The sequence below is a fragment of the Eleutherodactylus coqui genome, chromosome 5 (genome assembly GCF_035609145.1).
Source record: "Eleutherodactylus coqui strain aEleCoq1 chromosome 5, aEleCoq1.hap1, whole genome shotgun sequence".
In the NCBI taxonomy this organism is placed as follows: domain Eukaryota; kingdom Metazoa; phylum Chordata; class Amphibia; order Anura; family Eleutherodactylidae; genus Eleutherodactylus; species Eleutherodactylus coqui.
The window spans coordinates 167,334,434-167,359,670 of NC_089841.1; the positions used below are offsets into that span (position 1 = coordinate 167,334,434).

The 25,237-nt window shown below is 41.9% G+C and overlaps 2 protein-coding genes across 6 annotated transcripts in view; one reads left to right on the top strand and one right to left on the bottom strand.

Moving 5' to 3' along the window:
* Positions 1–18,787, top strand: part of CHEK2 (checkpoint kinase 2) — a 37,960-nt gene extending 19,173 nt beyond the window's left edge. For all 4 annotated transcript variants that reach the window (XM_066603679.1, XM_066603678.1, XM_066603677.1 and 1 more), the window contains exons 6-15: positions 1,445–1,550; positions 6,120–6,173; positions 8,378–8,442; positions 8,732–8,828; positions 11,509–11,595; positions 12,393–12,556; positions 13,701–13,816; positions 13,899–13,984; positions 15,337–15,408; positions 16,892–18,787. In XM_066603679.1, the coding sequence (XP_066459776.1) occupies positions 1,445–1,550; positions 6,120–6,173; positions 8,378–8,442; positions 8,732–8,828; positions 11,509–11,595; positions 12,393–12,556; positions 13,701–13,816; positions 13,899–13,984; positions 15,337–15,408; positions 16,892–16,996 (952 nt within the window). In that variant the 3' untranslated portion in view covers positions 16,997–18,787. The remainder of the gene's footprint in view (positions 1–1,444; positions 1,551–6,119; positions 6,174–8,377; positions 8,443–8,731; positions 8,829–11,508; positions 11,596–12,392; positions 12,557–13,700; positions 13,817–13,898; positions 13,985–15,336; positions 15,409–16,891) is intronic.
* Positions 18,788–24,652: 5,865 nt separating this feature from the next.
* LOC136628064 (solute carrier family 2, facilitated glucose transporter member 11-like) overlaps positions 24,653–25,237 on the bottom strand; it is a 49,239-nt gene continuing 48,654 nt past the window's right edge. The window contains exon 13 of one of the 2 annotated variants that reach the window (XM_066603682.1): positions 24,653–24,929. In XM_066603682.1, the coding sequence (XP_066459779.1) occupies positions 24,726–24,929 (204 nt within the window). In that variant the 3' untranslated portion in view covers positions 24,653–24,725. The remainder of the gene's footprint in view (positions 24,930–25,237) is intronic. The other variant, XM_066603683.1, reaches the window with a different exon arrangement.

Below are 25,237 nucleotides of genomic sequence, written 5' to 3' on the forward strand. Positions count from 1 at the left end.
GGCAGCTCCACCATAGGTAAAATGACGCAAGACATGATGGCCTATAAAATCAGTGGGCCTTCTCTGAAACGCCCTATGGGGAGAACGCTGCTCTGGTTTGTTAATGGATGTTATGTTTTGGGGATTTCAGAACATTACATTTTGAGTTGTCATCTTTTTTAATAAATGAGTTTTTGGCCCTTTTGCTGTAGAAATTTTTGGATGTTTTGCATATTACACCCATCTGAAAGCACACAAATATTGAGATGTACAGTAAATAATTTTTTATGGCATTGTTTGAATTCAATAATTTATGGTAACAGTCAATGGGAGAATGTGTTTTGTGGCTGATGGAACTCTTTTCTATCAATTAGAAAAAGTTAACAGTCAGTAAATTTTTGCTAAAGTCCAGTTCTAGACGGGGAGGGAGGGGGGGGCAGTGTGAAATATGTTAACTTTATTAATGTGTGTGTGTGTGTGTGTGTGTGTGTGTGTGTGTGTACAACTTGTTTGATGCCGCAAACCAGATACTTGAAAATGTCAGAGTTGTGGAGTCATCTGTTCATCCGATGGGCGGGTGCTCATCTTATCACACACTTTTTGAGAAGAAAAAAAAAACCTCCCAATATGTGACGGAGAGCAAGTATGCTTGCTGATTAAGGGGAGAGTGGTGTAATAACTGGTACAAAAGTCCAAATTACCGATTCGTCTTGGGGTCATCTACTATTATACAGGTGCAGCATAAGGCTCTATCCCTCTCCTCCTTGCAGCCTGTCAGCACGTACCCTGCTGGCCCTCTCCACCATGCTGACTTGAAGGGATTGCTGTAAGTATATGCAGCTTCCACTTCAAACATCTCTATCTCAAGCCAGATCACAGCGTTCCTGGTCTTGTTTTAAACCCAATGTTCAAGCTGCGATCTAGGCTGAGAGAAAGTCTGTTGGGACACTATTGGCAATGAGAGTTGCAAATACGATCCTCGGTCTTGTTTTATAGCTTCCTGGTTTTAAAGTAAGACCAGGATCGCAGTTCTCGTTGAAATACAGCCTAAAATAGAGCTGGAAGCAGCAAGTATGTATCTCTATGTCACTGACGTGACTTCCTGCAAAGACATGAGATACAGCAGAGAAAAGTTTAGGCCAAACAATCACTTTTTAAAGGGATTTACCCCAAACTTAAAACTGTTTCACAACCACTCTGCTTCCTGGTTGTTGTTAACCAGGACCTGTGACTGCTGCAGCCAATCACTGGCCACAGCATTGACCTTCTATAGCCAGTGATTGGCTGCAGCAGTCACAGGTCCTGGTCAGCAGCAGCCAGGAAGGACAGAAGGGTTGTTAAGCAATATTAAGTTGTGGGCAAACCCCTTTAAGTGGTGGTCAAGATGGATGAGTGCAGTGCTACTCTTTCAATGTTAATGAAGGCTTTTATCACACTTACATAAACATATCTTTTGTTATTGCAGTGGAGCTTGTGGAGAAGTCAAACTGGCATTTGAAAAATCGACGTGCAAAAAGGTTGCTGTTAAAGTTATAAATAAAAGAAAGTTCTCTTTAAGTTCCTCATGCCTCGTAAGTAAGCTTTTTTTTTCGTAAAAATGTATAGTTTTACGTATGGTTGTATTATTTCATCTGGTAATTAGGATAGCCACTATCTCATGAATATACATGATAGGTTGCCACAGCAAAACCTTTGTATGGTCATTATATGAACTGTAGATAGCATGTTTTCCCCTCTACAGACTGTATTTCTGATTTTCAGTCATCCCTGAGCTGGTTGGTTGGAGACTGCAATACGCTGCACAAGGAGAAAACAGATTCTGCTCTCTAATTCTCTGTAGTCCACGCACAGATAAGAGCAGCATGGAGGACATTAGAAAAGTACTGAGTAGGCTAGATGTCTGTGTGATTTTCAGCTTCTGTCTTCCTCCTTTTCATGCCCTTCTCCTCTCTGTAGAACTCTATGGGCAGCATCGGACAACACCCCATCTTATCTTTATTAATAGAGACAGACTTCACTTGACAACAGGCAGTGAACAGAGTCTGTAGGAATGGAGACACCTAGTGGTCAGCACTTTAGGGTGATTTTTTTTTTCAGCACAAAAATATCACTAGGTAAATAAAGTGGTACTTTTGTTACCCCATTGGCTATCACATAAGCACAGGTTTGTAGAAAATTTAGTGACCATTTAACTTGTCATAACGTATGTACAATGAGTACGGAATATTGTGTACATGTAACTTTTTTTTTTTACTTTTTTGGTTCTTAGACCTAGATCATGTTAAATCATCCAGCCAAATATGGCATAAAGAAGAAAATGGTACAAGCAATGTTATTACAATCTTTGAGCAACATAAATATAAATTGCTAAATCTGCTATGATGTATTGCTTCAAATCCTTTCACAATTAGCCAGGAAGTGAGTATTTCGGATGGGAGCGGTGCGCAAAAACTCTATGCACAGCAGAACAAATGGAAGCTGTGTTGTTGAATGTGAGGTAGAAAACACACCACCTCAACTAGTAATCACAAAGTATCCCAATTTTATGTGTAAAACAGGGCAGTATATATAATATATATCACCTGCTGGTGCACTGCAGGCACTCACCATGAATACGAGGAACCCTGTTTGTCAACAGGGGGATGCCTTCCAGAAAAGTCCTGTATAGTGGTGTTGTCCCAGTTTGCACCCCCCCCCCCCCTGAGGAGAGGAGACGTCTGATGTAAGCTGATCTCCACAGCCTTCATTGGAGGTGGCTATCGCTGGGTGCAGAACTAAAAGAATGCACTCTGGCACTAACCCGCAAAAGCACAAGCCACTCCAACCGGAAGCGGCAGTGTGAGGGGAAACTGCGGGCTAAAGTGTGACGTCACACGGCTGGCTACGGTGGACATCGCTGCCCAAAAAGTTGCTAAGAAGCCTGAAACTGGCTTCTTCATCTTCTTTCCCTGACAAAGAAGCCAGACTAAGGTGCACTTCGTAATGCATTACAACAATAAGCTTAACAGCCCCGAACCTTATCAAATTTATCGGGACATGTTTGAGGCATGTATACATAAATACATTACTGTTCACTTCACGTATCCAGGCAGTTCTCGTAGGTTGTTCAGGATGCTTCCAATAAAGCAGTATTACATTTCTGGCATATAAATCTATTGACGCTCCAGCCAGCAACATCTTCCCACTTGTCAAAGAAATGAGTCCGGTTATCTTTGGTAACCTTCGCCTTAGCCAGGTACAGCATGGCGGTGATAGGCTGCTTAGAACGCAAGAAACATTTTTCTTCCTTAAATTATTGTGGCTTCCTCAGCACTTCTAATGAGTAGTCTGAAGAGATCTTCACACATGGTTGCCAACCAACAATTCGGTTTGAGCAGTTTATATCTATCTCGACAGTTCAACTCTCCTGTAGTCCTATCCATCTGAGGTTGCATCTGTAAGAGCGATTTTCTAACTCCTGGAGTTTTTGTTGCTGAGCATAAGAACTGGACTCAAGTGCCTGTATCTGAGCTCTACAAGGTGTGACCAAGACCTCTAGATCAGAAACTTGGGTCTCCACCATAGTAGTGCGCTCCCGCAGATTTTGCACATCTGCTCGCAGCTGGCTGAAATTGGACTGCAAAGCATCTATCTTCTCCATGAGTGCAGACAGACACTCTGTTATTGCCTTATTTACATCCGTAGTAGTTGGACCAGGTGATGAAGATGTAGCTAATGTAGCGGTTCCAGAGAAAGACCACTGAGAATCAGTGAATCCACCATAATAGTGGACTGTGTAAACTTCTGTAGCTTATTAGTGAGCTTACTCTGTTAATTACCGTGTTTCCCCAAAAATAAGATACTGCCTTTATATAAGTTTTTGTGTCTTATTTTCGGTGGGTGTATTATAATTACCTAGCAGCCGGCGTTCGGGTCCCTCGTGCTGGTCTCTGTTGCTGCTGAAGGCTTCCGTGTCTTCCAGTACACTGACAGAGCAGTTCTTCCTGGATGACACGAAAGCCTGCAGCAGCGCCGTAGCCCAGCACGAGGGACCCAAACACTGGCTGCTAGGTGAGTATTGTTTTTTTTTTTTTTTTATACATGTAGTGTAGCTAGGGCTTACTTTTGAGGGAGGGCTTATATTTTAAGCCGCCCTCCCTAACCCCACACCTCCCCCCCAAAAAAAATGAGGGTAGGGCTTATCGGGGAAACACGGTAGGAGCCATGCAAGCTGAAAAAGGCACACAAGGCCAAAAGGAAATGTAACTGAAGCAAAAGTAGTGCCATGCTGCAGCTGTTATATCATAAGGCATCCTTAGAGAAAAAATGTAGCTTTCACCACATCATAAACTCATAGAAAAATCAGATAGTGGCATGCAGTCCATAATGTCCACCTGGCAGCAACAACATACCACCATCTGGACATGACTGAGAGCCCTTTAACAGAAGTTTAGCTCAGAGACTGCTATGTTAGGAAGGATCTCCAGGTGGCAGTCGCAGCACAGCAATTACAAGGATCTAGTAGTAATGCCAGTGATATGAGCCTCTTGTTGTATATCAGTAGTAGTATCGCCACAGTATAGTTGTATAATTGGGGAAGCCCAGTAACTTCTAAAATATCCATGGGGAAAAGGGGGGCAATGTGTCTGTTCTCCACAGTGCCAGAAAAAAGAGGAATCAGCAGTGTCATTAAAGACTTAGCCATATACTGGAGTATCCTTGTGTCTGTCCTGCCTCCAGATCCACCAGGCAGAGGCCTCCGAGATTCTCGGCCCACGGGTAGTTTCACGTGAGTGCAGCCAAGTAAGAGGTTAGCAGGCTGGTAATCCGCAACAAAGTCCGTAGAGTTCCCAGGCGGTTACCTCTATGAGCTGTAATATGCTAGGGCTCGAGAAAATAACAACTGCAGAGTGCTCCTCCCCGTGCTGAAACCCCAAGAGTATCCCCCAGCAGGTGGGGAAGAAAAACCAAAAATACAGAAAAAAAGTCAGCGTCCTTAAGGGGCTATATAAGAATCGCCTAAAAGCAGGATATGTCACAACTTTTCTATCTTGGACCATAGGTCCGAGACAAAAATCACTCGTAAATAGCTATATACTATATACTAGGTAAAAAAAACAAATACAATACTCGCCTCACAGCTGGGGTCTGTGGTCCCGGCGCAATGGTTTCCACAGCCGGGCAGTAAGCTGCTTGAGAATTCTCCCCGTTGTCCTCTCCCTGCTTGGCTTTGAATTTCCCCACCATCAGCGCTGTGTAAGTAAGCGCTGTGATTGGATCGAGCGCCAGCCAATCACAGCCGGCACTCAATACACCAATCACAGCCATTCAGTGATGTCATTCACTGAGGCTGTGAATGATCGAGCGCCGGCTGTGACTGGCTGGCACTCGATCCAATCACAGCACTTACTTACACATTGCTGATGGCGGGGGAATTGTGCTGATTGGTTCAGTTGTTTGGCCAGGATTCACAAGACATGAGCATCTTTGTGACTAATAATCTTTATATGGAAAGCTATCTCAAAAGTTATAATGGCAGTCACTGCGGCTTTGTGCAGACTGTGAATATAAACCAACATTGCAGAACTGAACTAATTTGAGGTAAAAAGGTCTTGGCATCACATGGGCTAAAACCTGTGCACTACGTATGGCTTTACCTAAACAGGAAATGCCTGATTAAGCTGGATTCCCATAATGAGATGTCATCAGGATAGTCTATTGTTTAGAATCGAACTCTGGGGCTGCTTTTGTATTCTTTCCTCTCGGCTTTTCTTTCTGACTCCCCTAGACTTCAGTACACTGAGCTCCTTGTCCAGTATCCATGTGTGATGCAGTAATATTTGGCCTAGTCTTGGCGCTTGTTCTTTGATACAAATTGATAGACTACCTGATTTGGTGTTCCGGAAATGTCCTATGCAGTTTTGTTTTTTTTCCACAGTTTTACAATTCCATACAAATGATTGAAGTACAGAAGAGCCAGTAATAAGTGTGATAGGAGTTGGTAACCTTCAGTTGTAGAGGCTGGAATGTAAGCCCTCTACTGCAGTAGTAGTCTCTGTACTTCATTGTATGTCCTGGCCAACTAGATGAAGGGTTACTGGGGTTTTCTTGGGATAAGTTGCATTAATTAGGTCAGGTTCAATTAATCTCTCTTTCCGCAGGATCAGTCCGCTTCAGTTGAAACTGAAATTGAAATTCTGAAAAAAATAAGCCATGTAAGTTGGAAAAACATTTTTTACCTTTTTTTTCAAATGTTTACTGAAATCATTGTGCACATTGTCATTTTTTTTTTTTTTTACAATGAAGCCTTTAGGGTTAGAATACACAGTTCTTGTCATAAGGTGCATTTTCACTTTCTAATTCTGTCCACATAAAAATCCTCGCAAGACCAGAGATTTTTAATTTCTTTTTTAGTTTTCTGCTTGGCGAGGTGTATTTATATAATATATATACACACACGCATACATATACACCATTAAGGTGCCATATAATGTATTAAGCTTAAAATTTATTGGGTGGAGTAGAATGAAAAAAAAATTGAATTGTGTAATTTTTTTTTTCTTGGGGGTGGAGGTATTTGGTTTAGCCGCGTTCACAGTTCAGTAAAAAATGTTAACTTATTCTTAGTATGTTTGTGGTGATATCAAATTCATATAGTTTTTTCATGTTTTACTACCTTTTAAAAAGTAAAGAACTTTTTTTTTTTTTGATAAATAAAACTTGCTTTCCACCACTATATTTTGAAACCCATAACTTTTTTCATTGATTTAAATTTTTTGCGCTGGCATATTTTTTGGGGTATGTGCTGTAGTTTTTATTAGTTCCATTTTGTGGTACATACATCATTTTGATCACTTTTTCAATTTTTTGGGTAGCAGGGCTGAAAACAATAATACAGTATTCTTTCCTTTTTCCCCTGTCTTTACTGGACAGGATAAATAGTGTGATTATTGTAATAAATTAAGACTTTTTACGAGCTATTTATAGTTTTAAAAATGCTACACGTTTTTCTACATTTTTTCTTTAGTTCCTATATGGGGACTGAACTTGCAATCACTTGTACTATATACTGCAATACTTCAGTATTGCACTATATAGTGATTTTCAATGTTGCCTATTAAGCTCTACTAACATGCGTGGCAGCCATAGGCTCATTTACTAGACTCCAGGCTGCCATGCTAAGCCATTGGCACCCCAAGATTATGTTGGAAGGGGCGTGATGTGACACGGGATGGGCTGGCTCTTCAGACAAGCGATTAATGATTGACTCCACAATCTGAGCCAACTCAGCTGATAGCCACTGGGTATGGAGCGGACTTGGCTCCCAAGCCCTTTTTATATGTCCTTCAAGACTGAATGATGTTTATTTGCATGATGCATTCAGGAAATAGTTAGAGGCTTTCCAGATAAATACTAGAGATGACCTGTCCTCGTGATAGATAATGAATAATTGCTTGGCTGGGATCTACCATGCAGGACCCTGGCTAATCTACTGATCAGGTGCCGGCTGTCAGCCACAACATACAGGGTATAGAGCAGAAGCGCTCTGACATCGGTGTAGTCACAGACGCTGGTAACTACAGGTGCAGTTCACATTAAAATCAATGACAGCTGCACCTTTAAATAGTAGTGCCAGCCAACACACAGGTCAGAGCAATTTGCTTCAGCTGTGCACCTCTGTGTGTCGTGGCACTGACAGTGGGCACCGATCAGCTGATTGGCCGAGGTCTGGAGCTGCGGACCCCAGCCGATCAATTATTGATGGAAATACCCTGTAAAGTGCATTTGTATATAACCTGCTGCTCTGCAGCTCCAGCATCGGTTATATACCAGGTTTGCTCTACTCAAATGTCTGCAGGCTTCTGTGCTGAAACCTTCATCCCTTACCGACTCATTTATCTTCATAGTCTGCATTCCAGGAAGTCTCCTCTTTATAGCTGTCGTCATATGACATAAGAAAGCCCCTCCACTGCAGTGTTGTATCAGTTTGGCTATTAGATTGAGGCTACTGTTAAGTTTTTTGCTTGTTTCCAGTAGCAACATGAACAATTGTGAGCGCTGCTCTGTACTAGAATACAGACAACTCCAGACTAGTGCGAGATAACTTTCTTACAACATTTGGGGCTCATTTACATCTCCCTAGAGGTTCTGTTTGAAGCCTCCGTTGCAGACTTCCAAGGTACAATACCGCTGCATTCACCACTATTTTGTCCTGGGAAAATTCAGAAATCTGGACGGACCCCATTATAGTCGTTGGGGTCCGTCCGGCATTTTCAGTCTTGCTGCTGTTCAGCCCCTAGGATGGAGACAAACGGAAACTGTAGTTATATGAACGAGTCCTTAGCGGTTTATATAGTTTTATTCTATGTCTAAACTGTAAAGTGATTCTTCTTAATGCCTGAATTTATTTTTTGTACAGCCTTGCATAATCAAGATTGAAAACTTTATTGACACTGATGATTGTTTTTACATTGTGCTGGAACTGTGAGTACACAAAATTCTAATGTTTTTTTAATTATGTTTTGTTTTGTACTTCTTATGCAAGTCTTTTGGACTTCGTATGCAAGTAGTCTATACTTGACCAGTTGAATAGGCAGAAGTAGCCCACAAAAACCCACTCGGTGCCCATGATTACACATGCACTTCAGACAAGCCAGAAACTACAGCACATGGGGTCACCAAGTGTCCTAGCGTTTTTCAGGCAGATAACTAATTTACGTCGTCTTGTATCCGCTGAGCAGACCTGTAACCCAGTGACGCATTTTCTTTCTAGGATGGAAGGAGGTGAATTATTTGACAGGATATTGAAATCCAGACTCAAAGAGTCAACTGTAAAACTGTATTTTTATCAGATTCTACTTGCAGTTCAGGTAAACTACAAATCCTATTAAATGTCACACTGCGTAATCTACCATTATCAGCACTATGAAAGAAACAATGTACATATTGTACAATGGTTATTTATGTCATGTGATTGTCAGTGGGGCTGAATCTATCCTCCATTTTTCTTTCCACCATATTTGCCTAGGTTCACCTGGTCAGGCTCATCCTTAGTCTGACTTCCGGCTCTTTTAACGTGTCATTTGGGTAATCCCTACTGCTTATTGTCGATGAGTGACATCTGACTTGATTTGACACTCTCGTGTCACCTTTTGAGAGTGAGCATTGGGGACCACACACTTGGCACACTGACAGCGCCTGGAGCTGGACCTAAGAAAAGTTTGGCCGTGGGAAGGGAGGGGAGTATGGGGAAAAAAATGGGGGGTAGAGTCAACGGGGCCGTGGCTGCAGAGCCATGCAGCCAACCCCACTGATTCTATCCAATGACCGGTCCTCTTTCATATTCTACGTAACAAAATGTTTTCATTAAACCTTGAAACAGACCTCACACTTCACCTTATTCCTAGTTCTTGATACCTATTTTCCTCACATATGAATACTAATGGGTAAACTTGGTAGGTTCTATTCTCAGCACAATTTTTAATGTTTTTTCTTTCTAAAACCAAAACCAGGATTGGAAAACTAATGTAGAAGTCTTCCCTTTATAGACAATCTTTCTGCTAGGGTACACTCCTAGTAAACTGCACAAAATCTGTCTCTGGATTCCTCAGCCAATACTGCCCATAGCATGCAATGGAAAAGTGATTCTTCCTGCACACAAGCCAAACAAATTGCGGTTTCCGCTTGCAAAGGAAACCTCTGAGCATGCTCCATATTTGCACTGATTCAATAGAAACTGTCTGATTCGCAGCCCTTCCGCAATTCACATGGTGGGAAGGTTGCGGATTCTGCATCATCGTTAGACAATGACACGAAAAAAACAGGGACTTAAAAAAAAAATAAAAAATTGTACTGCGGATGTCTGACAGCAAGCCATGCGGACCATCCGCAGTAGAGATGAAGAAAAAGAAAGGCAGGTACGCACGGACACTGCTGCTGCCAGGGCCATATTCCACATGACGAATCCGACCCGCCTGTGTGCATGGGGCCTTATAATCACACTGACCCACAGAATAAAGGTAACATAGCACTTTTAAGCATACAAAGTATACCTAAAAAATGAAACCCTACACGACTCATAGCTCCTTAATCTAATTTGAAAAATTATGCTTGTCATCGACCCCCAGCGACAAGAGCTCTGTCAGGTATACCATATTTTGCTGGCAGAGGAGACTGGGAAAGACCCATTGGTAGTTAAGCAAGGTTGGGGAAAAGAAATAGGAAAAAAATTCCCAGAGGAACAAGGGGCCAAAATCTTTATCTTGACATACAAAACTTCTAGGTCCAGCAAGTTCTAAGAACTCCAATAATAAACTTCTAACCCAATGGTACAGAACCCCATCGCGATTGGCCAAAATATATGGTGGTCCTGCCCTTACTCCAACCTATGTGGCGCGACATAAATAGTCTATACAATGTGGCTTTAACTCCTCCCCGACCTCCCCAGAATGGACTCTCCTTACACTGCTTCCGGGCTCTCCAGCAAGGACCAAAGCAGGTCCACTCAGATTTTCTCCTAGCCACGCGTCAACTTATCCCTTAGCTGTGGAAATTAAAAATGGCATCACAGACATTTATTTTCTTGTACATTAAATGATGCCCCCAAACATACAACTCATTCTGCAAAGAATAAACTCTCATACAGTTATGTTTGAGAAACTAAAAAATATATGGCTTTTGGAAGGCAAGGATGTAAAATCAGCAACAAAAGTAAAACTAGCAGGAAGGCATTAAAAGCACAAACCCTTTATAAGCGTGGACAGAACAGCGCTATGGTTTCACGATGTCTAGCTGAATAATGTAATGTAAGCATTATGTATGCAGCCATAAATCATCGCACTTCAAACCCAACTGGTTGTATCTAGAGATGAGCGAGCATACTCGCTAAGGACAATTGTTTGATCGAGCATTGTCCTTAGCGAGTATCTTCCCGCTCGGAAGAAAAGGTTCGGGTGCCGGTGCGGGTGACAGGTGAGTTGCGGCCATGAGCAGGGTGGAGAGAGAGAGAAAGAGATCTCCCCTCCGTTCCTCCCTGCTCTTCCCCGACGCTCCCTGCCCGCTGCCGGCAGCCGAATCTTTGCCTCCGAGCGGGCAGGTACTCGCTAAGGGCAATGCTCGATCGAGCAATTGCCCTTAGTGAGTATGCTTGCTTATCTCTAGTTGTATCATCTGCTATGCCACCATAGTCATTGATCCAACCAACAATAGGGTTAGAGTGCAGGACACAGGCGCATGGTATAATTCGGATACATCACAGTATGTACATATTGGATATGAAGTGTACCAAGACCGATCTGTCAGCTGAGTATGAATGCAGCATTGCTTTATAGCACGAGTCTGCTGGGCTCCATGAAAGATTTATCACATTAGGAGAAACCATGTCTGTATGCCCTACCAAGGACAGGGTTGGTCTTTGCTTAGTATAGCCTGAATTTTCTAAACTGACTTGCAATAATTTTTTTTTTTAATCTATTGTCATGCATGCTGTGTTCCATTTTATACCTTTTGATCTCTTGTTTTATGGAGCGTTAAACATATCTTGCCTTTTAGCATCTCCATGATAATGGGATAATACATCGTGATCTGAAACTCGAAAATGTGCTGCTATCTTCAACTAATGAGGAATGCTGTATAAAGGTGTGTACTATAAGCTTTTTCGATTGTTTGTCAATGGAGGTGGGAAGTCACAGAAAAACTAGTAGCATAGTATGTAAGGCCGAAAAAAGACATATGTCAATCCAGTTTAGCCTAATATCCCCCAATGTTGATCCAGAGGAAAGCAAAAAAAAAACAAATGTGAAGGTAGCCAATTTTTTCCAATTTTAAGGGGAAAAATTCCTTCCTGATTGCAATCAGAATAATCCCTGGATCAACAACCCAGTACACGATACATTAAAGAGCATGTTTATTAGCAGTAATTGATGTACAGTCTCTTAGCAGACGTGGACAAATAATTTTTTTGCACTGGAACAATCATCTGTGGTGCCTAGGATGATCTAGGCATGTGTACACTGCTATAAGTCTTTTATAGATGCTCCTGAACCCTAATGTTAGTGATAGCAGCCATAGTTACCGCACCACAGTTATGTCCTCTTCATCCACGACTATACTGATCCTCCCCTATAGTATACTAGCTGTCAGGTAATGTGTGCACACCAGCTATTGGCACCGTGTGTACTATATGAATTACCAGTGAGAATTTTAATACAAAATAATGATGATTGGCGCATTGTACACAAACATTGGAAGTGGTTTGTGTTACAAAGTAGTAGCAGAAAAGCCTGGTGACCTAACCTCAAGATCATCTAGTCCATGCTCGGATGTTTGTTAGTGGATCACCAGGTTTGGCCAACTCTGGTTTACACCATCAACAAACTGTTTCCTATTAGGAGTAACACTGTAAGTCTTATTTCAGTCATTAATTTATTTTACAGGTTACAGATTTTGGACAGTCCAAAATTCTTGGTGAAACATCGTTAATGAGGACTTTGTGTGGGACACCCACTTACTTGGCTCCTGAGGTGTTGAACACAGCGGGCACAGGTGGATATAGCAGAGCGGTGGATTACTGGAGCTTAGGGGTCATTCTCTTTATTTGGTAAGTATATAATGCAAGCATACATGGCACTTATGGTGACATCACACATGTCAGCTGTAGCTTAAGGGGGGTGCTTAACACTGCAAGAAATCTTACTAGATTGTAGGATCAGTTCATCCTGTTCTGTTTGAAATGAAGTTCTGTATTTGCAGAATATTAGACGATCTTAGTTCCCGGTGTAGTCAAATAGATAGAACTCTAAATTCTGTAATAATACATGTTGAAATCCTGCTATGAGTGTTAATGTGAGTTTAGGGTACAATGTCAGTCCCATTAAAGTGTTATCCTGCCAAGATGAGGTAGGGTGCTCTCACCTTGGACATGCAGTGTCCGTTGGAGGTATATACTGGAAAGATTTCCCATTGTATACCTCTATAGGCGTACAGTGACATGTTTTACTTATAGGTTTCTGTGTTTTAGGGAAAAACGCAGCGTGTGTCTTTTTTCCCTCTTTGTTTCATTGGATGCCTGTGTATGAAATGGCACTGCACAGTGTTCAATTCCATGCAGAGGTAAAAGTATACAACATATGCCCGCCCGGTAAAGGCCAAAAGGACTTTCTTTTGGCCTCTGTAATGTGAATGGGGGCCTACAGATACATTTGGCGTTCCGAATGGGACTGGAACTTTCCTGGTCCATGTGACAAAGTGAAAGCCACCTTAGAGAGTGAAAGGAAGAGCAGATCATTAGAAGGGGGGCTGTATTTGACAATTCAGTTTCATCTTTAGAAATGTAAGTAAGCAGGTTCCTTATTGCAGCCGCTCCCATAAATGAGCCTGCAGCCACTGCTGAAACTCCTTGTCCCATTCAGAACTTACTGTAGTGTATATTATAGTAGTCACTTTGCCTGAGGCACTTTGGATCCTAAATACACATAGATGTTTTCACAGCAGCATTCCTGGGAACATTTCCTACAAGTGCTAATGCTTCTGTGTATTTAACATGTGCCCGGGCAGATCACATGTGGTTCTGTGCCATAGCACTTCAGGTATGTGTGAGCTACTGCAGGACTAGTGATTGCTCTACTCAACACCTTATCAACACTTCTTCCAAAACCATACGGATCAGTGAATCATAGTATTTTCCAGTATAAGCTATACAGTATGCATAGACAACTTCTGCTGATACAATTTGAATATTGCAGCCTTAGCGGGTACCCACCGTTTTCCGAAAGTAACTGTAATCGGCCTCTAAAAGATCAGATTACATTAGGACTCTACAACTTCATTCCAGCCGCTTGGCAACACGTACCACAACCAGGTATGGAACAGCAACATATTGTCAGCTTTATGTAACGTTAGTGCATTTGGCAGAATAACTAACCACACTTGTATGCTTAAAGCACTAGATCTTGTTAAGAAGCTGCTGGTTATTGATCCAGAGGAGAGACTTACAACGAAGCAAGCCTTGGAGCATCCCTGGCTGCAGGTATTTTTCTGGACTCTTGTGGAGCACCATGTGTCCAAGGGGGGGTCTTTTATTTATTTATTGTAAATGCACTGAGGGAATGACTTTTCATAATGTGTGCTGCGCTACAGCTCAAACGCTGATCTCATGACTGGTCTTTAGTTCCTTTTATCAGAAATAAAAATTCATGAACTTGGCAGATTAATTCACTGGGAAAGATTCACCAATCTAAATGCCCCAATATTCTGCCTCAGTTCACACAACAAACTGGCATGTAAGCTTTGCACCATATTTAGATCTCCCTCACAGGCGTTTGCAGAAACGCAGCGTTTTTGAACACTGCGTTTACTGTAGTTTCAGCCCGGTTTCAGCAGCGCTGGCATGCGTTATGCCAGCGTTTTCAGCACAGCGAAAATGCAGCCAAGGATGCTGAAAAAAAAAAATCAATACTCGCCTAGCGTACCGTCGGGGTCCTGGCCACTGGTCTCTGGAGCTGCTCCAGGCTTCCCCTGCATTGACAGATCATCTATTGCTGTAAGTGAGGTTTGAGAACTGATTTTCGGGTTAGGTAGTTGTGCCATGTTTTCAGCAGTGCTGCTAACGCTGCCCATTCATTTCAGTGGGCGACACAGGGCTGAAAACGGCTAAAGACAGAACATACATTGCTGTTGAAGACACTGCGTTTTGATGCTTGTGTGAGCAGCCCCATTGAAATTAATGGGAGTGTTGTACAGCATTTAGCACAGCGCTGAAAAGGCAGCGCTAAACGCTGTAAAAAAAAAAAATTATATATATACTGCTTTAGTGTGTGTTTTAGACACTTTTTGGACCTTGCTTGATAAATGGGCGTGACTTTAACAAGACGGCTAGTTGTGAAAAGTCATGGCTTAAAATTCCCCCTCTAAAATTTTGTTGCAAAATAAGCTAACCGGTAGTGTGAAGTTAGACAAAAGTGATCTCCCTTCATACATACCCCAAAGCTGCATGACGTAATTGTATGTACTATAGCGTTAAGGGGTTAAAGGGTGAAATCGGCTGCAGATCTGCACCAAAATCTTCATCAAAATCCACATCAATGCAGATTTTTTGCAGTAGAAAATTCCCCCCACTTCCGGTACATGTGAACTTTCCCTAAAGATGCACCAAATCTATCATACAGCATGAGCCACTGGCATGGCTTGGCACATCTTTAGACTTTTATTGACTTAGTACACTGTAACACAGGATTAGCGAATCTGTCTCATTATGTGTCCTGTATTGTAAAAGGACAAACCCAAGGAATCGGTGTGCATGCTAGAATACATGTAGTCTTGTTCAGAAAGCAATGCATTTTGGTAGGTTTTGTTCATGATCCCAGTTTGTATTTCCTTTAGGATGACAACATGAAGAGTTTTGCTGATAGATTAATGTATGATGTTGCTCATCCGATGCCACCTCCCACACAGGTACGAAGTCCTTGTGTTCTGCTACATCTGCCCTTTGCCATAGCACTTCCGTTCACATTAGATTGTTTAACTGAAATTAACGAATACCATACATGAAATAGTATCCCAATTATTTAAGGGAACCTGGCACCATCTATGAGCACTATTAACTTAGTTATGGTGCTCATAGCTGAGATCTCGAGGAATCCGGGCATGTATTTTTTATATTTACCCGGCTTCCTGTTTCCGTGCCGTCAACTGTGAAAGTCCACACTAGAGAACAGTGTGTGCACATGCGCACAGCCTGCAGGGATGAGTCCGCTGCACTGTTTGTGTGCCAACTTCCATGGATGACAGCATGGGAACAGGGAGCAGGGTAAGTATTAAAAAATCCATCCCCGTACTTCTTAGGACCTGGCCTATGAGCACTTAGGACAAATTTAAGAAAACTATCTAAAGCAGAAAGTGTTTTTTGTTGCCCACAGCAACCAATCACAATGCAGCTTTCATTTTTCAAAAGTACTATGAGAAATGAAAGCTGTGCTGTGATTGGTTGCTATGGGCAACAAAAGCAGTTTTTGTTAGTTTCAGAAAAGCCCCCATACTTTATGGTGCTCATAGGTGGTGACAGGTTTTCCTTAAAGGGGCTGCTGCAATAGAACAACCCCTTTCTGTAGTCTGAGACTTTATCTATGCATGCCGTATCCTCAGGATAGATTATTAGTAGCTGATTGGTGGGGGTTTGCCACTCATGATCCCCATGAATCAGCTGATTGTTTGACCCGCTGGCAATGCAGCGGGTCTGATGTAGTCATTGGTGTCTGTGCCGGAAGTGAAAGGGCCGCTTTCACTATCATTGGTATTAATGGGAACGATGTCTCCTATTACACTTCTGGATCCTAATTGGACTCAAGGCTGAAAAATTATTTTATTATTTTTAAAAGGAGAAAAGTGGTGCCGTGCCTGGTGCTTCACTCACATCTGCATTCTGGCATTTCCTTTTCTTGTTCATAGTAAAAGGAAGACAAAATGCCAGCTGGGTATGGATCTGTCACATGACTGGCGTCCAGTGGACCTTATTGACCACAATAGGGTCTGCCTGACCTCTGCCATGTAACTTGGCATTTTACTGGGCAAAATAGTGGGACATGATGCGCTATTTTGTCTGGGATTTTGTGCCCAATCTGCATTGCAGGCTCTGCTGCAGGTGTGAACAAAACCTCACAGTAGAGTCAATGTGGATGTGATTTCAAGAAATCCCATAAGCTCTGTATAAACAATCCTCACCATAAATGGACCCGCAGTGCCGATTTGTAAATCTACAGCAGTTAAATCTATCCTGCGGATCTTCACTGTGGATTGCAGCCCTTCAAATTAGAGGGTGAAATCTGTTGGAACTTCACCAAAATCCATGGCAAATCCAAATGTGGATTTTCTGCTGCAAAATTCATGTCCCCTGTGGACTTATGCTTAATGGTTGTTCTTCTTTGGGTTTAATCCACAGCATTTCATGAGTCGTAAACGTGGACATGAAGCGGACTTCATGGATGCCAGCACTTCTACGTGTTCAGAGGCTTCAAGTCTATATGAGAAGAGAGCCAAAAAATGACCAGATTTTGTAAATTGCCACATCTTTATTTAATATTTGTATTTTATGTACAGTAATCAAGTTCTACCTTTTTAATTTAATTTTCAGCAATTATCTGTGTAATGGAACTGCTGACACCGCACTGGAGACAGTAGCCTGATTTCACAATGCTATGTTTGTTTCATATGGAAATACAAAAAAAGCATTTAGGCCCGGTCACACTGCGGAGTTTTGCAAATCCGTGGCGATATCCACATCACTTTATCATCCTGCATTGTGGCAATCTGTGTGAGAACAGTGTCAGGTGGTCGCACGCAGGTCTACCCCATTGACTGGGAATAATCTGTGTGCAAATCTGCAGCGGCACTCTGAGGCTGAGCCACTGAGTTCTGCTGCAGAGTCCGGTGTCGGATCCAGGTCACAAACTTCTGACCCGGGTCTCATGCTCGTTCGATCATGTGAACATGCTCTTAGTTTCTAAAAGGAATTGCCTCTTTGATCTGAAGCTATTCTGCTCTGTGCATCTCTCCTCGTCTGCATGTAAGAGGAAAATCACATGATTAAATCTGGTGTAATGCAGTTTAAGGGCTTGTTGGGCTTTATTCTGTAGATAAAATGTTCGGCAACTTTCTAGTATGCTTTTTGTTTCACTTAGGGCTTATTCACACAGTCGTCATTTCTGCTCCGTGAAATACCCATTGCATTTTTTTGTGCAAGAAGACCCTATTGATTATGTGTAAATACGCAGTGAATACTCAGAAAATGCTACAGTTGTAGCCAATCTAAGAAACACTGTGTGTGTTCCATATCAGCAGCACATTACTCTCTTCGGTGTTCAGCGCAGAGTATTACCCCTAGAAACCAGGGTGTTAAGGTCACCGATCTAGACCGGATTCAACTGTGGTAAACTCTCAACTGTGAGTAGTAGTAAGTTTGTTCAGATTTCCATTCTCTTGATGTAAACAAAAATTTTTTTGCTGCTTGATATCAGCTAGAGAACGGTGAAGTCATTGCAAGTATATTAAAATATTTTTTGTTATATGCGGAATATGATTAGGAAGAACCCTTAGTTAAGTTATGGTTTTCAGAAAAATTATGTTAGGGGTTTATAAATTATTCTGAGTTTTTATACAGTACTTGCAGATTAATTTTGCACAAAAATTGAAGTTCTACATAATGTTCTGAGAGCATTTCAGGGTTGTTTTTTTTTTGCAAATAAGGAAGATGCAACAATACCTCTGCAGCGCCACCTATCAGATAGCAGCATTCTTGAAAATCAATATCCAACCCGTTAGGTTGCTGTCACACTTGCGATCGTGATATTGCTGTGATTTTTTTTTTTTTCTTAAACGCAAATGTCAATAGGACTTTCTAATGTTAAAAACCTCACACAAAAATTGCAAGTTTGTGATTTTGGTGCGATGCTTTTTTAACATTAGAAAGTCCTATTGACATTCACATTAAAAAAAACAAAAAACGCAGCGATATCGCGATCGCAAGTGTGAAGGCACCTTTAATACAGGTCTTTAGAGCAATGATTGGGAATTGAAAACCAAGCCAGAATCCACACACAGACAACTGTTTTGGAGTGTTTGCCCCTCATCAGTGTGCAGTAGGATTCTTATAAAGGCAAATTTGGAACAACGTGTATACCGGTTTACTCTATTGTATCACACCTCTATATGCAGAGTTTGTTATTACAGAAAGAGTGTATTCTATATCTGCTGCCAGTCATATGGCCAGATATTTTTTTATGCATTTTATTCAAATTGCTGTGAAACAGTATGTAGACCAATAAATATTTGTAAACAATGCAAACTTTGCACTTGTGGTTTATCCAGATCGTTGGTGAATGTTATCAATTTCAATACATTGATGAAATAAGTCTACAAAACAGTTAAACAATAGAGATGAGCGAGCATACTCGCTTAGGACAATTGCTCAAGCGAGCATTGTCCTTAGCGAGTACCTGCCCGCTCGGAAGAAAAGGTTCGGGTGCCGGCGGGGAGCGGCAGGGGGGAACGGAGGGGAGATCTCTCTCTTTCCCCCCTGCTCACTCCCGCAACTCACCGCTCCCCCGCGCTGGCATCGGAACCTTTTCTTCCGAGCGGGCAGGTACTCGCTAAGGACAATGCTCGCTTGAGCAGTTGTCCTTAGCGAGTATGCTCGCTCATCTCTATTAAACAACTTTAGAGAATGTGGGTGTAGATTCATTAAAACGTTTCACTACATGGTTTATTCTGTATGCCGTCATGATCCATCAAATCTTGTAGAAAGGTTAGATTGCAAGGAGTGAGTAAGAGAATACAGTAAGAGGAGGCTAACGCCATGGATCTCATACCGTGGAAAGTTTTGGAGTGCACCTCAGGTTTATATAAACTTGTTTTTTTAAAGTGGATAGCTGTATTCACTAACTTCCTCCATTGGCCTATTTGATCTATCGAAGTGCAATTGTCATCCTAGTCAAGAACAAGGTTTCCCTAAGAAATAGTGCGTGATGCAAAGAGACACACTGTCAGACAGGAAAAACCTGCGCTTCTAGAATATGTGCAGTAGCCACCAAAAATCGATGCAAGCAAAGTAACAGATTGACAGAGGGGGGGGTATGTCAGGCAGAAGCCCCGTCCTGGAAGTGTCCACTCCGAGTTTACCAAATGAAACTTAAATCCAAGCTCACTGGATCAGTTCTCAAAGGTCCTTTATTCTCACAGACCAACAGTACAATCAAAGACAACACGTTTCGGTGCTCTTCTGGCACTTTTCTCAAGCCAATATGGTCTCTTCTGGCACCTTTCTCAAAAGAATATTCCCTGTCTAGATAACTTTCAAAGGCCAGTCCTGGTTAAAGAGATCAAAGCGAGCCCACACAATGTAAACCCCTAGTGCATTAATAAGACAATGTCCCTTTCTAGTCTGTAAATGGCCTATAGTAAGCCGTTAGAATGACTAGGTCTATGACAACAAGGTCCAGATAAACTCTAAGCGTGATGGCCCTGCCTAGCGAAAAGCTAGAATGTTATAGCAATGAGCCAATCGCAAATTGCTGGAACAGCTAAGTCCAAGACAACAAGGTTTAGACTTTAACTGGCCTATAGCAGGTCATTAGAATGACCAGGTATAAGACAATAAGGTCCAGATAAGCTCTAAGCGTGATGGCCCTGCCTAGCTTAAGGCCCATTTAGACAAGATGAATGTTGGGCAAACGATGCCCGACACTCGTTCTTACACATACTTGCTCTCGTGCTGCTGCATGGGAGGTAGTATCGCTGGCTCACAAAGGGGTGGCTGGAGTTTTTACTACTTGCTCTCCCCCGCCCCCTCTCCAATATAGCGGCCGTTCAGTACTGAACGGCTGCTATTTACACTGAACACTCATCGTTCAGCTCATCATCAATCATTTATGCAGCATAAACTATCGCCGATGAGCTGATCGTTCAGTGTAAATAGCAGCCATTCAGTACTGAGCGGCTACTATGTTAAGTCAATGTAGAGGAGTGGGGGAGCGCGAGAAGAGAAATCTCTTGCAGCCTCCCCACCCCTCTGCTGACCGCTCTGTGAGCGAGCCAGCGATACTAGTTTCCGTGCAACAGCACGGGAGCGAATGTATGCGGGGACTAATGTCGGGCATCGTTTGCCCAACATTCATCCCGTCTAAATGGGCCTTAAAAGCTAGAAAGATGTAATACAGCTAGTGGAGATAGCGTAACCAGCAACCCTGATGGTAGGTTGCTGGAGCGTAACTGACATTCAGATCAGTCCAGCCTTTTATATTATCTTCTAGTCCACATGACCCAGTAGTCTTAGCAACAGAGGCACGCAGGACAATCAACACAACAATACTGGTGATCTATTGCCCATCTCATGCCACATACCTCCCACCAGAGGTAGAGAGGTGGAGCCGTACGATCCGTAGATCGGAGGACAAGGGGGCGTCAGCAGGTCACGTGACCGGACCAAGAGGGTGTATACAATAGTGAGGAGGAGAGGGGAATGCCCACAATTAGGTCACTCTGTACTTTAGGGTTTTATTTAGTACATACATAAGTACATCATTTAATGTTCTCATAGTCTTGATGATGGACAGGGGAGATAAATCTGTCTTCTACAAAGTATGCTACCTATGGTAAAATGATAAACTACAAAAAGAAATAGGAAATAAATATTTTAAGGAATACACAAGAGGGACATAACCGCAGGATAGGTGTTAAAGAAAGCAACTAAATGACAATGTATCATTGAAGCCGAATGGGTGAACAGAATTCAGTCTGTATATCAACGCGGCCTCTTTTTGTAGGAGCCTTTGATCAACATTCCCCCTCCTACCAAATGTATGCACAATCTCAATTCTCTGAAAACTAAAATGCATATGGTCACCCCGTGTTGTTGCTGTCCATGATTTGCCGGTGGGGTATTCTCTTTCCTTCTTATATACCCCATATGTGCTAGGATCCTCTTCTCCAGTTGTTGAGATGTTTTTCCAACATAGTTTAGTGAACCCGAACAGGTCACCATATAAATCACATTTGACGTGTGGCAATTTATGAATTCCATGTTATATGAGATATTAGTAGAAGCACTACAGAAGGAGTTACTCTTGTTAACAAAATAGTCAGCACAGGGAAAGGTACCAATAGTTCTAAACTTCCCCAACCAAATCAGGTCAGACACCTGTTGAAAAGGGGGACTTTTGACTACACGATCACGGACATGGCGGCCACACTGAAAGGTAATGGCAGGAGACTCTGGAATAACGTTGAGGTCTTCATCCTCTCTGAGGATACCCCAAAACTGTTGCAGAATCTGGTGTACTTGTGTGACTCCTGTGATGTACTCTCTGATGAAGCGAAGTGTATCACTCGAACTACGTTTGCGCTGAGCCAGAAGCGTGGATTTGTCTTGGTCAAGAGTGAATTTTAAGGCCTGTGAGATCAGATGTGGAGAATACCACCTTTGTATAAATCTATCTGACAACTTGGAGCCCTCCATCAACAAAATCAGAGTTAGTTGAGCAGTTCCTACGCAGTCCCAAGAATTGACCCTTAGGCATTCCTTTCTTCAATGGAAGGGGGGGGGGGGGGGGGGGGGAGGAACTAAGCCAAGAGTAAACTTTTGGTTGTGGGGGTCTTTCTATATAGTTTGGAGGTGAGAGTACTGTCCTCTTCTTTCCTTATGAGGACATCCAGGAATGATATAGCCGTATTATTGATTATCTGATGTAATTTTCAGATTCAAATCATTGGTGTTTAAATGCTCAACAAACACCTGGAATCCTGATACATCACCAGTCCACAGTACTAGAGTACCATCTATAAACCGCAACCATAGTAATATGTTATGTGTCTAATTAGAGTTCTTTTCAGAAAACACAAACTTTTCATCCCACCAGCCCAGGTACAAGTTGGCATCAGAGTGTGTCTGTTGGGTTTTATCTCCACTTAGAATATCCCCTGGTATACCTGTCCACTTCAAGACTTTGTCCGACATTACCCCATCCTGTTAAAACCATTTTATAGTTGTGGGGTATAAGTGTTATATGTACATGTATCAGTTTAAGCCCCGTACGTTTTAAATACTATTAAATAAAGATTATTTTAAGTGTCTATACTGTGAAGGCCTAAACGAAGTGTGTACATTTAAAACAATTGCATAACTGTATAAACAGATAATAACTAAAGGCTGAAATTAATAACCGTAAGATTGAGCGTATAGTGTCCACAGTCACGGATGATCAGAAGAAGAAAATGGCAAAAATACCAGGCACAATCAGGTTGAATAGATCAAAGCAAAATCACAAACTACGGTATATTTTCTCCCGTGGCATATGGACCCAGCACAAGCCACGCATCTCCCAACGGACAATATAGTAATACATATATTATGAGCATACTATGGAGGGCATTTAACCAAATATTCCTTCCAGGGTCTCAAAGAAGAAAATAAGGACGTTTTAGTAACCTATCTATAAGATAACAGTTCCTCCAAATGATACATAAGATTAATAGAATTAATAACTTAGTTCAAAGAAGGTGCATCTAAAGATTTTTATTTTTTGGCAATTGCCAGATGAAATGCTATAAAGCTATGAGAGATAACTGAATAAAAAAAGGAGTTTAATAGAAGTTATCCCTTATCCACAGAATAGGGAATAACTTTTACCCATTAAGGACCAAGCACTGTAATTTTATGGTGCTTGGTTCCGGGCTAAAAGCCCAGCTCTATGTAAAATCACGGCAGGGATTAAAGCCTTCTGCAATCAATCAGAAGCAGGATGGGTTGTCAGCTGTTAGTCACAGCTGATAACCCGGAGGAGGAGGGAGAAGTGGGTTTTAACCCTTTCTGCCTCCTCCTTTATTTAGTACACATCGCTCAATGAGCACTATGTACTAAAAAAGTGAAAAAGGAAATCTTTCACTACGCGAGCCGGCAGTCAGTAATTGCCGGGTGACCTCTGGCACAGCAGAGCTACAGGGTCCCAGCAGACCCTGATCAGCTCTGCCAGTGACTAATGTCATTACAGGGGCTCCTATGGATGCCGCAGCTACAGTAGAAAAATGTCAAATTAAAAAAAAAAAGTGAATGTCCCCCAGAGGTCTTACATGAGGTCATGGGGGACATAGATAGTAAAAAAAATAATTAGATAAATAAGTAAAACAAAATTACAGAATAAAACAACAATATATGCATAAGAAAGAAAATAACCCAAAACCGACGTCAACCAAAACCGTCGCTATAAGCGCCCTGTAATCCAAAACCATACATTTTATATATCGAAACGTCCGAAACAAAATGAGGAAACCGTTTCTTTAGTATATTTACGCTAAAATAGTCATTTAAAAAAAAAAATCTAAATGTTAATTTTTTTGCTTTTTACCCCCAATAAAACTAAGCTATTTAAAAAATTGCTTTCTATGTCACGGAAAAAGAACGCAGCAAAAATAATTTTGGTAGCTAAAGGAAAGAAAATAGGGCAGTAAAACTACCATATGGGTAAAATCCCTAAAAAGTGTCTGGTCCTTAAGGTATAAAACAGCCTGGTCCTTAATGGGTTAAGATGGCTGGAGGTCTGACTGCTGGAACTCCCACACCACCTGTTCATGTCAGTGGGGCTGCCACAGACAGCTGAGCGATTAAAGTTTAAACCGTATAAATGGAGCGACTGCTGCTTTCTTTTCTTCAGGACAGACCGGTGCCCCGTTCTTGGGATTGGTGGGGGTCCTAATGCTCAGACCCTTGCCCATCTGCAGGTTATCCCTTATCCTGTAGATAGGGGTTAACTTCTTTTGGCGGCACAACCTCTTTAAGTAATGGGATAGTAAAACCATATAGCAGTAAAAATATACTGATTGGAAAATTATAGCAAGTTTTTGAAAATTGCACTTTTTTTTTCTTCTGTGCTTATATTTATAAATTTTCATACCACATTTGTGAGTTCACAGTATCTATTCTTGCATTTTCATACCTTTTTAGTGCTAAATAAAAAATGACAATTCTGATGATATTTTCACTTTAAAGGGTTTTTCCAGGCAGTGTCGGCGGTCGATCCTGAGCCACAGCGGAGTCTGAGCGGAAGCCGCTGCTCCGACCACTGTGCAGTGTCCGGCGCTAGTAACTGCAGGCGCAGCTGTCATTGCAATCAGTGGGACCCCAGCCTGTATTTACAGGCGCAGTTTATCCAACTTCACATTTATAGCCATTAGATGTGTACAAATAGAGCTAGTTTTATTATATAATAGGTGTACATTAAGAAAGGTCACATGGAATCATCTTGTGTAATACTATTATCCTCCACTTCTCGGGAACTTATATAAGAGTGTCCATAGTTCAGTTTCTGAAAGTCCTCTTTGATATCGAGAAATGATTTGTTCTTCGTTTCAGGTACAATGATGTAGATGAAGGTGGCTATTATAATGCACGTCAAAAGGAAAAACAGGAAGCAGTATTGATTTAATCCATTCTGGTGAAAAAGGAACAGAGAAAATAAGACACTAAAGGTGCATTTACACACAGAGGATCGCTCAAAAGATGGCTTTTGAGCGATCATTTTGCATAAATTACTACTTGGTACTAATGCCTATTAGTACCAATTAGTAGCATGTGAGCCGCCGGGAGCTGTATTTAGAGAACAGACCACCTGCTGTTCTCTGAATACATTGCCTTTGTTCTGCCGTGGGGCTGATAGCTGAAACAATGTAATCAGCGCTCCCCGGGCAGAACACAGCATGCAGTCCTTCTTATTAGCTATTCTGCCGAACGATGGATTTC